At 42.7% G+C, this 13,054-nt stretch overlaps 1 protein-coding gene across 1 annotated transcript in view; it reads left to right on the top strand.

The window, feature by feature from the left end:
* The first annotated feature begins 3,815 nt into the window (after nt 1-3,815).
* The window catches only part of INTS2 (integrator complex subunit 2), a 103,409-nt gene continuing 94,170 nt past the window's right edge, over nt 3,816-13,054 (top strand). Inside the window, exons 1-4 of the mRNA XM_075853023.1 lie at nt 3,816-4,119; nt 8,268-8,570; nt 11,719-11,857; nt 12,065-12,167. Coding sequence (XP_075709138.1) covers nt 8,278-8,570; nt 11,719-11,857; nt 12,065-12,167 — 535 coding nt within the window. The 5' untranslated portion in view covers nt 3,816-4,119; nt 8,268-8,277. The remainder of the gene's footprint in view (nt 4,120-8,267; nt 8,571-11,718; nt 11,858-12,064; nt 12,168-13,054) is intronic.

The following is a 13,054-nucleotide window of genomic DNA, read 5'->3' as shown; positions in this document are numbered from 1 at the left end:
GGGGGGTTTCCACTGTTTTGGGCCCACAGGTGCCCAGAAACCAATCCAGCAACATCTGCACTCCAAATGGCGGTCCTTCCCTTCTGAGCCCTGCCGTTTGCCCAAACAGCAGTTTTCTGACCACATATGGGGTATTGCCGTACTCGGGAGAAATAGCTTTACAAATGGTGGGTTCTTTTTTTCCTTTATTTGTTGAGAAAATGAAAAAATTTGCGCTAAAGCTACGTCTTATTGAAGAAAAAGGACTGTTTTTATTTTCACTGCCTAATTCTAATAAATTCTATGAAACATCTGTGGGGTCAAAACGCTCACTACACCCCTAGATGAATTCCTCAAGAGGTGTAGTTTCCTAAATGGAGTCCCTTTTTGGGCGTTTTCATTGTTTTGTCCCCTCAGGGGCTTTGCAAATGTGACCTGGCCTCCGCAAATCATTCCTGCTAAATGTGATCTCAAAAAGCCAAATAGTGCTATTTCCCTTCTAAGCCCTGCCGTGTCTCCAAACAGCCGTTTATTACCACATGTGGGGTATTGTTTTACTCGGGAGAAATTGCTTTACAAATTTTGTGGTGCTTTTTCTCCTTCAGTCCTTCTGGAAATGAGAAAAAATTAGCTAAACCTAGATTTTTTTTGAAAAAATGTAGATTTTCATTTTCACAGCCTACTTCCAATAATTTCTGCAAAAAAACTGTGGGGTCAAATCGCTCACTATACTCCTAGATAATTTCCTCAATGGGTGTAGTCTCCAAAATGGGGTCACTTGTTGGGGGTTTCCACTGTTTTGTCACCTCAGGGGCTTTGTAAATGTGACATGGCCTTCGCAAACCATTCCTGCTAAATGTGAACTCCAAAAGCCAAATAGCGCTCTCTCCCTTCTCAGCCACGCCGTGTCTCCAAACAACCGTTTATTACCACATGTGAGGTATTGTTTTACTCGGGAGAAATTGCTTTACAAATGTTGTGGTGCTTTTTCTCCTTTAGTCCTCGTGGAAATTAGAAAAAATTAGCTAAACCTACATTATCTTTGAAAGAATGCCGATTTTCATTTTCACGGCCTACTTCCAATAATTTCTGCAAAAAACCTGCGGTGTCAAAATGCTCACTATACCCCTAGATAATTTCCTCAAGGGGTGTAGTTTCCCATATGGGGTCACTTTTGGTGGATTTCCACTGTTTTGGCACCGAAAGAGCCCTTGAAACCTAACATGGTGCCTAAAATATTTTCTAATAAAAAGGAGGCCCAAAATCCACTATGTGCTCCTTTGCTTGGTTAGTGACAAAAACTGAGCAATGTATAATTTCTTTATAGTATGATGGTTTGTTGAGCATATAAAGAAAGGAAGTGCAACAAGAGGTTAGCATGTAAATTTAGACATGTATGTTCTCAGTGTGGGTCGGGACAACTGCAAGTGCGATACCCTGGAGAAAAAAATTTAAGATAAGTCCAAAACTATTTCCTTTCGTGACATTGCAGAAGCGGACTCTCTGGTGATGCTAAATAGGCTAAGTTAGTGGATGGATGATTAGCCAGATAGGGAATAGGCAAAGTATTTGCAGAATGGTTTTAAGTTTGTTTTTTAAGTTATAGGGGAGGTCTAGGACCCAAAGTGTTTCAGCAGACATTTTAACATCTGTCTATGAGTATAGTGAGTGTAAGGCACTTGGTGGGGAGTGCATGAGTGGGACATTATCTTTAGGGAAGAGAATGTGCCACGCTTGAACAATTCAATTGCTGATGCATTGTCCAGGGGGAGATGGGAGACCTATTTTCAGTTGGTAACAAACGGTGAGAGAATAGGAGATGTATGCCCTAAGAATGTTAGGCAGTTGTTGAACCGGTCTTTAGAGAATCTGGTGAAGAAGTCGATAGCACCGAGCACATGGAGGAACTACAAGTACGAATGGAAGAAGTGGAGGGACTTCCAGAGATGGCAGGAGTTTGAGAGTATGGTTCAGTGCTTGTGGAAACTTCTGGGTAACAGGGGGAGCAGCCAAGAATGTCTGGGTGGTGGGGCACTCCTACATGTTCTGAGAAACCAGGAGAGCGAGAAAGAGACCCAGGAGAGACCTTATAGGTGAGGTGGATGATGAGCTTTTATCCCACAAGGACATTGAGTTTGGCTGTTAAATATTGTACAGGCAGGACAGGATCTATTTATCTGAAGCAGGTTTGGACATCTGCAGGAGAGGCTTGAGGCCTGGTGGAAAGGTGTTAGTGGGGTGATACTAGCTGTGCAGCAGGTTTCCTGGATGTGTGGGGTTTGGGTAGTCATGAAGGCCGGATGGAGTCCCTGGCAGCCTGGGGGGGGGGGGGGGGAGAGAGCTGTGGCAGGTGGGCTTGGCTGGTCTGGTTCAAGATTTAGAAGTAGGCCCCAATTCAAGGAGTGCCATGTCGTGATTGGAGTCACGCTCATCCGACGCAGTATTTCATGTTATGATGTCAAATAAAAGGTGGCACGACAGATTTTGTGTCGTGATTAATTATTGGGCAGATGAGTCTCTGGGGAGTTAGTATGTCCACTCCCTCAGCACACGGCAGAGCAGTCTGTACAGTGGAAGGTCTTGTTGCCAAAACGGCGATCTAGTCGAGAACGCAGAGGGTATGTTCACACGCAAAACGGCTGTAAAATACGGAGATGTTCTCAAGGGAAAACAGCCTCTGATTTTCAGCTGTTTTTGAAAACAAACATTTTTTGAGGCGTTTTTGGAGCCGTTTTTCTATTGACACAATGAAAAATTGCTCCAAAAACGGCTCAAGAAGTGACATGCAATTCTTTTTACGGGGCGTTTTCTACACGCCGTTTTTCAAATGAACGCGTAAAAAACGCCCCGTCGTAACGAAACGCCGTTTTTTCCCATTGAAATCAATGGCCAGATGCTTGGAGGCGTTCAGCTTCTGTATTTTTAGCCATTATTCGGGGCGTTTACGGCTCAAAAATTGGTTGAAAATAAGCCGTGTGAACATACCCTCAGGGTATGTTCACACGCTTAATAAAAAACGGCTGTATAAATACGAAGCTGTTTCAAGGGAAAATAGCCTCTGATTTTCAGCCGTTTTTTATGCATCAAGTATTTGATGCTTTTTTTTACAGCCGTTTTTCTATTGACACAATGAAAAACGGCTGCAAAAACGGCTCAAGAAGCGACATGCACTTGCCGTTTTTCCCATCAAAATCAATGGGCAGATATTTGGAGGCGTTCAGCCTCCGTATCTTTAGCAGTTTTCGGCCCGAAAAAAGGCTGAAAATAAGCCGTGTGAACATACCCTCAGAATAGTGGTTCTCACTTCCAGCTGACTTTCCTGGTATCCACCAGACCCAGATTTATCCTAGCGGATAGTGCTAGTGACAAGCTGCAATGCCCTTGTCTGAATCAACCATACCTGTACCAGAACCTTCAGAGATGATGCATTGTTGCAAATTTCACTATTTTAAGAATTGTCCCACTATTATTGGTGGCATATTAATTACAGTGGGACCCCCACCAATGCCAAGGCTTTTATGCTGACACCGTGGCCTCACAACTCAGCCCTATCCCCTAATATACAAGAAATTTTACATTCGTATCCCCAATTATATACAGCACTAGCATCTATCAGTGTTAGCTAACGACACGAGGTTGTCCCCGGTGCATCCGTAAACAAAGAACATAGACTACTTTATACGTCTGGAAGTGAACCAGCAAAGCTAGCCAATCGCAGGCTCACATAGTATGCTACTAAAGACTTTGAGAAACCGCCTGCTACTGGTGAGTGTCGTTCTGGTGTCTTGTTGGTTGTAAGGAAAGATAGGCGTGGTTTAGTGCTTTGGGGAAGTGCACTGCCGCGACCGCTACCTTCTTCCGGTCCCTTGGCGCACATTCATCCCGTAGTCACAGGTTCCGGGCTTTATCTTACCGCAATAATATAATACTGACCATAGCGCCATATGTTCTAATATTAATGTAACACTGCGCCTTCATGATGTGTGCCGGCAGTAGTATTTACAATCCCAGACATAAGACGTGTACTGTGGAGTACGAGAATTAATTGTCACTAAACATCACCGGGGTCTCGCGGAGTAACGCCGGACCGAGCAGACCTCACGTTATAAACATACCGGCTTCCCTGTGGGGACGTATCAGGTACCTGTGTGCTATATAGACATTTCTAAATGACATGGATGAGTGGAATGGTTGGCAATGTCTGTATTGTATTTTTTTTAGTCAAACATTTACATTACCCTAGTCAGAAATCTATTTTAAATTAGAATTTGTACAGCACTGACATATTCCCTAAGGCTGTACGGTAAATGTAGTCCCTCTTCAAGCGTCGCCTAAGAAGAGTATTTGAAATTGTATTTATATAAAAATAATCTAGATAAAAGCAAACAAAGTATATTGTATCAAATATGTACCACAATATTTATCATGCATCACAGTATAAAAATGAATAATCAAATCATTATGGATATGACAGGTGTGTGAACCTGACTGCAATAGAGCTCTACAATAAGGCTGGGTTCACACGAGCATGTTATGTCCGTAATGGACGGACGTATTTCGGCCGCAAGTCCCGGACTGAACACCGTGCAGGGAGCCGGACTCCTAGCATCATAGTTATATACGATGCTAGGAGTCCCTGCCTCTCTGCAGGACAACTGTCCCGTACTGTAATCATGTTTTCAGTACGGGACAGTTGTCCGGCAGCGAGGCAGGGACTCCTAGCGTCGTACATAACTATGATGCTAGGAGCCCGGCTCCCTGCACTGTGTTCGGTCCGGTACTTGCGGCCGAAATACGTTCCGTCCTTTACGGACATAACATGCTCGTGTGAATTCAGCCTAACGGTTTAGCTTTACAATTCCACACTTGTGTTGCGCTATAGCGGAAATTCACTATATATGTCTGCCGCAGGGACGATACTGACTTATTATTATGTGCACAAATACATGTTTGAGAGGAGTAACAACCAGCTTTGTAACCACACTAATACCCACAACATACCTGTTGTATAGAATATTGCGCAGGTCCACGTGGACCCGCTTATACTTTGTAACAAATACTGCGGACGTGCTGCTGTTTTTACACATATGATGTATCCAAGCCATTAAATATATATTGTATATACCTGTTATATTACATTATTAGACTAGGGATACACACAGACCTGTGTAATTCATTCAACTGTTGCATGGTTGTCCCATCACAACGCCTTTTCTAAATAAAAACTGATTACCAAAGGTCAATGTTGCGGAGACCCTCTGAACTGATACCGCAGGGGGAAGCCGTATTCAGACACACATTTCTGATAAATGGGTGACCATGTAATGGTTGCACTGTCCCAATGGGGCAAGTGCTGCTCTTTGATAGCAGTTCTCTATTAGCCAGAATGAAGCAGTATCTGTGGGCGTTCAATAGGACGTATGGAGAGGGTTTTTCCTGCTGGGACAACCCCTTTAAATGCGGCAAGTTCAGTAGTAACTGTCATGTGACTTTTGCATGCATTTTTTTTTTTTTTTTTTTTTAAGTCAAGTCTTATTTGTGTATTTGCCACAAAATCTGTCCCATGAAAATTGCTTGAAACATGTACTACTAGCTTTTATACCCGGCGTTGCTCAGGAGGTTGACTTACGGTATGGATAGAGTAAAAGCTCACTATTTAAATACCTCTCAGTATGAATTTAATTGCTACCTCTAGATATGAATTAAATTGCTAGAGAGTGTAAATAATGTTATTGGAAGCATAAAAGAAATGAAATGAAGCAATATATTCATTACAGATTTAGGCCTCATGCACACAAATGTAAAAACACCCGTAATCACGGGCTGTAATTATGGCCCGTAACTATGGGCCACGGGTACCTTCCTGTTTGCTTACAGGGATGTGCCCGGGCCATTGAAAAATGTAGAACATGTCCTATTTCAGGCCGTAATTACGGCACGGGCAGGCCCATATAAGGCTTAATGCCCACTTCAGTCTTTTTCTTCAGGGTGCTAGCCGTTTTTCAGATGGCTAGCACACTGGCCCATTCATTTCAATGGGGCCATGCACACTTCAGTTTTTTGACGGTCCCGTTGCTCCGTTCCGACAAAAGTAGAGCATGTCCTACTTCGGTCCGAGATTCCGTGACCGTGAGGCCCATGCAAGTCAATGGGGCCGTAAAAAAACTGAAGGCACACGGAAGACAATGAACTATTAATCTATATTGTGAGCGCCGCACATGGTATTCCCTGTCCAGCGGTAGTCTCTGTCCAGGGTGCTGAAAGAGTTAAGGGGCTGCACTGATCGGCAGTAACTCTTTCAGCACCCTGGACAGGGAGTACCGAGTACAGTGGTCACATGGACTGCTTTTAAACCAATGAAAAATCGGGCTTCAAACAAACTTTCCAAAATATATATTAGATTGACTGCAACACTACTACAAATCTGTGTGTAGCCCGAGCCTTGTTATTTCAGCTAGCCCAATCGCCTCATTAGATTGCATCATATTTCTATGGAAGATTAAGTAGCATGCTTGGGCTCCTCTCATCTAAAAATAATTGGAGATCGTCATCTGAAAAAAGAATAATTCACTGATCCTGTGTTATACCAATAATGGGCAACCTCAGCGTCTCTCAACATCAATAGTCAATAGAATGGCAGCAGGAGTGGGATCTGCTGGCAAAGACTATTGCAGCTTGTGTGCATGTTTGTAGAAATCATCCTATGGACACACAATATCACATAGCTCTGGAATCCAGACTGAAAATGAATGGGCGGTGGCCGCGCACACTTCAATAGGAGTTATGGAAATCGCTAAGCATGCATGCTTGGCTATTCCCGTAACTCCCATAGAACAGATTAGAGAGAGCTGTTCGGCCACCCCTTATTCACTTTCAGTCTGAATGTGGCGGCTGCATCACAGGCAGGACTAGGGTCTCAACGCAGTTACGGGGCTCTAGACATACAGGGAAGGAAATAAGTATTTGATCCCTTGCTGATTTTGTAAGTTTGCCCACTGTCAAAGACATGAACAGTCTAGAATTTTTAGGCTAGGTTAATTTTACCAGTGAGAGATAGATTATATAAAAAAAAAAAAAAGCAAATCACATAGTCAAAATTATATATATTTATTTGCATTGTGCACAGAGAAATAAGTATTTGATCCCCTACCAACCATTAAGAGTTCAGCCTCCTCCAGACCAGTTACACGCTCCAAATCAACTTGGTGCCTGCATTAAAGACAGCTCTTACATGGTCACCTGTATAAAAGACTCCTGTCCACAGACTCAATTAATCAGTCTGACTCTAACCTCTACAACATGGGCAAGACCAAAGAGCTTTCTAAGGATGTCAGGGACAAGATCATAGACCTGCACAAGGCTGGAATGGGCTACAAAACCATAAGTAAGACGCTGGGTGAGAAGGAGACAACTGTTGGTGCAATAGTAAGAAAATGGAAGACATACAAAATGACTGTCAATCGACATCGATCTGGGGCTCCATGCAAAATCTCACCTCGTGGGGTATCCTTGATCCTGAAGAAGGTGAGAGCTCAGCCGAAAACTACACGGGGGAAACTTGTTAATGATCTCAAGGCAGCTGGGACCACAGTCACCAAGAAAACCATTGGTAACACATTATGCCGTAATGGATTAAAATCCTGCAGTGCCCGCAAGGTCCCCCTGCTCAAGTGGCTCAAAAAGAAGCACATTAAGGTCATGGAGTGGCCTAGCCAGTCTCCAGACCTTAATCCCATCGAAAACTTATGGAGGGAGCTGAAGATCCGAGTTGCCAAGCGACAGCCTCGAAATCGTAATGATTTACAGATCTGCAAAGAGGAGTGGGCCAAAATTCCATCTAACGTGTGCAAACCTCATCATCAACTACAAAAAATGTCTGACTGCTGTGCTTGCCAACAAGAGTTTTGCCACCAAGTATTAAGTCTTGTTTGCCAAAGGGATCAAATACTTATTTCTCTGTGCACAATTCAAATAAATATATATAATTTTGACAATGTGATTTTCTGTTTTTTTTTTTTTAAATATAATCTATCTCTCACTGGTAAAATTAACCTAGCCTAAAAATTCTAGACTGTTCATGTCTTTGGCAGTGGGCAAACTTACAAAATCAGCAAGGGACCAAATACTTATTTCCTTCACTGTAGGTACAGGTGTTTGAGATATTTATAGCCATAAATGTATGTGATGGGAATACCCATTTAATGTGTATTTCCAGACTAACTGTAGTAAAAAGCATAACCAATTTTGTAGTTAAAAATTATTATTATTTATTTTTTTCCCCCGTCAAGAGCCAATACTATGGGTGAGAGTTCATGCTTGCAGTTTGTCAGCCCATATGCCTTTGAAGCAATGCAGAAAGTGGATGTAGTACGGCTGGCTGCTCTGAGCGATCCCGAGCTGAGACTTCTGCTACCATGTCTGGTCCGCATGGCCTTGTGTGCTCCAGCAGACCAGAGCCAAAGTTGGGCTCAGGACAAAAAGTTACTTCTCCGGCTTCTATCAGGGGTAGAGGCTGTTAATTCCATTGTGGCCTTGCTCTCGGTAGATTTTCACGCATTAGAGCAGGATGCCAACAAAGAACAGCAACTCAGGTATGTTATATGTATTTATTTGTGAATGTATTTTTGTATCATTATTGCTGATCATCTCCTAGGAGCCAGGTAGCTAATGTGTCTACAAAGTTACCCAGCGGCATACATATAAGAGAGATTGGCCTCATAGCAAAGATCAAAATTTACCCCTCCTTATTCTGCAAGGTTTTGCCACCCAAGCCAGAAGGGCTTGGTGTTTGTGTCCCCTTCCATGATCCTTGGGACAACCCTTCGGGTTTTCCGCGACAGATTTAATTGCGAAAAATCTGCAGAGTAATAAAGTAGCAGCAGTTTGGGTGAGATTTGAACAAATCTCATCCACACACACTGGAAAAAACCTGCTGAAAAGTTCATAAATTGATCTGCTGTGCGGTTTTTGATGCTGCAGCATTTCTATTCATGCTGCGGAATCACTGCTCTTCTGTTGCCGGTTTTCCCCATTGAATTCAATGGGGGGGTAAAACCTGCAACTAAGTGCTATGTGTTGCGACTTCTGAGGTGGAAACGCTGCCTTCCGCCAAAAAACGCGAATGAAAAAAAAAAATTTGAATTTGAAAAAAAAATAAAGCTCATACTTACCCCCTGCAGTAGTCCTAGCGATGCGATCCTCTCTTCTAAGTGCAGCACAGCCTTTTGGGATGATGCTTTATCCATGTGACTGCTGCAGCGGTCACATGAACTACAGCATCGTCACAGGAGGCTGGGCTACGCTCAGAATAGGGAGAGGGTACGTTTAAATCCTTTTTTTATTTCTGCAAGGGTTTCCACAGCGAACATGCCACCCGAAAAACCGCACCACAATTTGGTTAGTTTTTTTTAGACGTAATTCCCTGCTGCTACCCAGGCGGTTACGCTGTGTAGTTTTACGCAGCATATTGTCCTGTTTCCGCTGTGTGTGTTCCTACCCTAAAGGAAAAGTGGAGGAGGTACCCACAGCAACCATGTTTCTCAAAGCTATAACTACAGATTTTAAAGTATAGCTGCTATTATACTTTACTAGAAAAAAATGTCACTAATTACCCTTATTAACCTCTTGGCGACATCCGGTGTTCTGTTACGACGGATGTACACCATCACAATATTGCATAGGTTCAGGGGCTGAACTTGCACCATATGTGGCCGGTGCCAGCTGTTTCAAACAGCTGACCCCTGCCTGCAATAGCCAGAATCTGGATTCAGAGATAACTCTGAACCTGGTCGTTCTACTTCCTTAGGTGCCGTGGTTAATAGCGACGGTCAGATAGAGGGAGGTGGCTGTCCTTCTGTCAATCAATCGTCGTCCCAACTCCCATCACCCCTCCCCTGGAATCTCGGGCTACAGATTGGTTGCCATGTTAGCTGGAGGCCTGTTGAGGCAAGGGCTTACAAGTAGAGCACAGATAAAAGCAATACACTGCAATACGTAAGTATTGCATGAGTGATCTAAGAACCCATGGTAGAAAAAAAAGAAGTTATAAAATGTTCAATTACAATTTTAGAAATCTATATAATAACTAAAAGTAAAAAAAAAATCCTTTTCCTATTTAAAAAAAAATATTATGTAAGCAATAAGAAAAGTAAACATAATTGGTATCGCTGCGTCCAAAAAAGGTCAGGTCTATTAAAAGGGTTTTCCCACCAGGGACATTTATGACATATCCACGGGATATGTCACAAATATCAGATAAATGTCAGATAGATGCGGGTCCCACCTCTGGGACCCACACCTATCTCTAGAGTGGGGCCCCCTAAACCCTGTTTTACTGCTATATGTTGCGGCTGAAGCAGGTGAATTCCGACCATGAATTGTGGAAACAGCGTAGCTCGCCAAGCTACGCGGTTTCCGTAACTCTTATAGTAGTGAATGGCAGTTAGGGAAGCAGCGTAGCATGCAAACTACACAGTGGTAGAATGGGGTTTAGGGGGCCCCGTTCTAGAGAGAGGTTCTCTCCCATTTTACCACACAAATTTTTTTTGTTCTTAGTACAATAGGTGGCTGGCTCTGCGCCTGCGCTGTCTCCTTGGAGACGCGTCTTTTGAGACGCGCAGGCGCGGTGTTTGTATGACGACGGGGGATGGAGTCTACGTGACCCCGAGCACTTTCGCACATGCGCCGTGGACCTAGGAAAGGGACACAGCTGATTACATTCACAGACAGATGTAGGGGTGATATATACGGACAGGACACACAGCAATCCACACCCCCTGAGGAAGCGATACTCGCGAAACGCGCGTCGGGGTGCCTCAACACTCGGTGGGTCACTTCACTTCTAAAAACACCTCCATGGGTAAGCCGTCATTTTTAGTTTTGCCACATCAGTGGTTCTGTTAAACGGACGTTTGGTTCATCAGGCTCTAGCAGGCCGGCTCCTTTTCCCTTGACCTATTTCTGGGACCATGTAATTGAAGAGTTAGACGTAACTCTTGTGGTAATAGTCGGTAGTTGTTACTTTCATCTGCTGCTGTCTTGTATGCACTATCTGGTGGTGAGATTGCACTGTTCCCGTTGCAGTGAACCAGCAATGCCTGTATGTGAAGGTGAGGTGCTTTCTCTCCCCCATATACTTATTTACTAACGGAACTGTTTATACTATTATACTTATGGCATGCCCGTGTTGAGGGTTTTTTTGACATCTGATCCACCTATCGACTTTCAATTTTATACACCTCGTTGTGTACTTGTGTTTTTATATTTTTTACTTTTTGAGTGTTACAATAAAATTATATATTCTTGTGTACTTATAGTCTATGACTCCTTTTTTCTCTTGGTTTCTAATATTAATGTGGAGTTTTCGCTAGCTTATAGTGATATTTTTGGAGGTAGTACATTTCGCCTTGTGGGTGATACCTAGCCAATTACCATACCTGTGAGACCTTTTTTGTTGTTAATAGGTGGTGGCATTAGAAACTAAAACTTGTCCCACAAAAAACAAGCCCTCACATGGCTGTGTCGATGGAAAACGTAAAAAGTTATGGCTCTTGGAATGCAATGATGGAATACGAAAATTAAAAATCGAAAATTGTCTGTATCGCCAAGGAGTTAATATAAATAAAGCTTGCACATATAATGTCATGTGTCTAGTTACCGTATATGCAATACTACTATATTCTATCATCTGCATTCCATTTTTGTACATGGCACATCTGATTGGCATATTCTTTTCTATAGACACAAGCTCGGGGGAGGTACTGGAGAAAGTATCTTGGTGTCGCAGCTTCAGCATGGCCTGACATTGGAGTTTGAGCACAGTGATTCTCCCCGTCGATTACGACTAGTACTCAGTGAGCTATTGGCAATAATCAATAAGGTATGGTTTTCTAATATGTCTAGATATATAGAAGTCACTAGAAACATTAAGATGAAACATTTTTACAGCTTTTCTGTCCTGGATTTAAGCAGCTCCATTTCTCCCTCTACATTTCTTTAGTTTTGGAGACAATGAGCATTAATTTGTATTTTTCCTGAGCTACAGTATAGTTTTTGTATATTTAATTATTATTATTTTTTTTTGTAGGTTGCAGATTCTAATGGTGAATATTTCCTGAAGTCATCAGAGCTCTTTGAAAGTCCCGTGCACTTGGAGGAAGCTGCAGATGTTCTCTGTATTTTACAAGCTGGTATAGATTTAGCTTGCTGCATATTTATTCTCTACTGCACATGAAAATGCTGTGATCTTTTTAAGAATCTATTAAATGTACTAGTCCTTCTCAATGAATTAGAATATCATCAAAAAGTTAATTTATTTCAGTAATTAAATTCAAAAAGTGAAACTCCTATATTACATAGATTCATTACACACAGAGTGATCTATTTCCAACATTTTTTTCTTTTAATGTTGATGATTATGGTAACAGTTAATGAAAACCCAAAATGTAGTGTCTCAGAAAACTAGAACAATATTATAAGCCCAATTTCAAAGATTATTTTTAATACAGAAATGTTGGCCTACTGAAATGCATGTACAGTATATGCCCTCAATACTTTGTCGGGCTACTTTTGCATGAATTACTGCATCAATGCGGCGTGGCATGGAGGCGATCAGCCTGTGGCACTGCTGAGGTGTTATGGAAGCCCAGGTTGCTTTGATAGCGGCCTTCAGCTCATCTGCATTGTTGGGTCTGGGGTCTCTTATCTTCTTCTTGACAATACTCTATAGCTTCTCTATGGGGTTTAGGTCAGGTGAGTTTGCTGGCCAATCAAGCACAGTGATACTGTGGTTACTGCACCAGGTATTGGTACTTTTGGCAGTGTGGGCAGTTGCCAAGTCCTGCTGAAAAATGAAATCCACGTCTCCATAAAGCTTGCCAGCAGAGGGAAGCATGAAGTGCTCTATAAAGTTTCCTGGTAGACGCTGCTCTGACTCTGGATTTGATATAACACGGTGGACCAACACCAGCAGATGACATGGTCCCCCAAACCATCACTGACTGGAAACTTCACACTGGACCGCAAGCAACTTGGATTGCTGCCTCTCCACTCTTCCTCCAGACTCTGGGACCTTGAT

Source organism: Rhinoderma darwinii, chromosome 2, assembly GCF_050947455.1.
Source record: "Rhinoderma darwinii isolate aRhiDar2 chromosome 2, aRhiDar2.hap1, whole genome shotgun sequence".
Lineage (NCBI taxonomy): Eukaryota > Metazoa > Chordata > Amphibia > Anura > Rhinodermatidae > Rhinoderma > Rhinoderma darwinii.
Note: the sequence above shows the minus strand (reverse complement) of the source record. Positions and strands in the feature narration are given on the sequence as shown.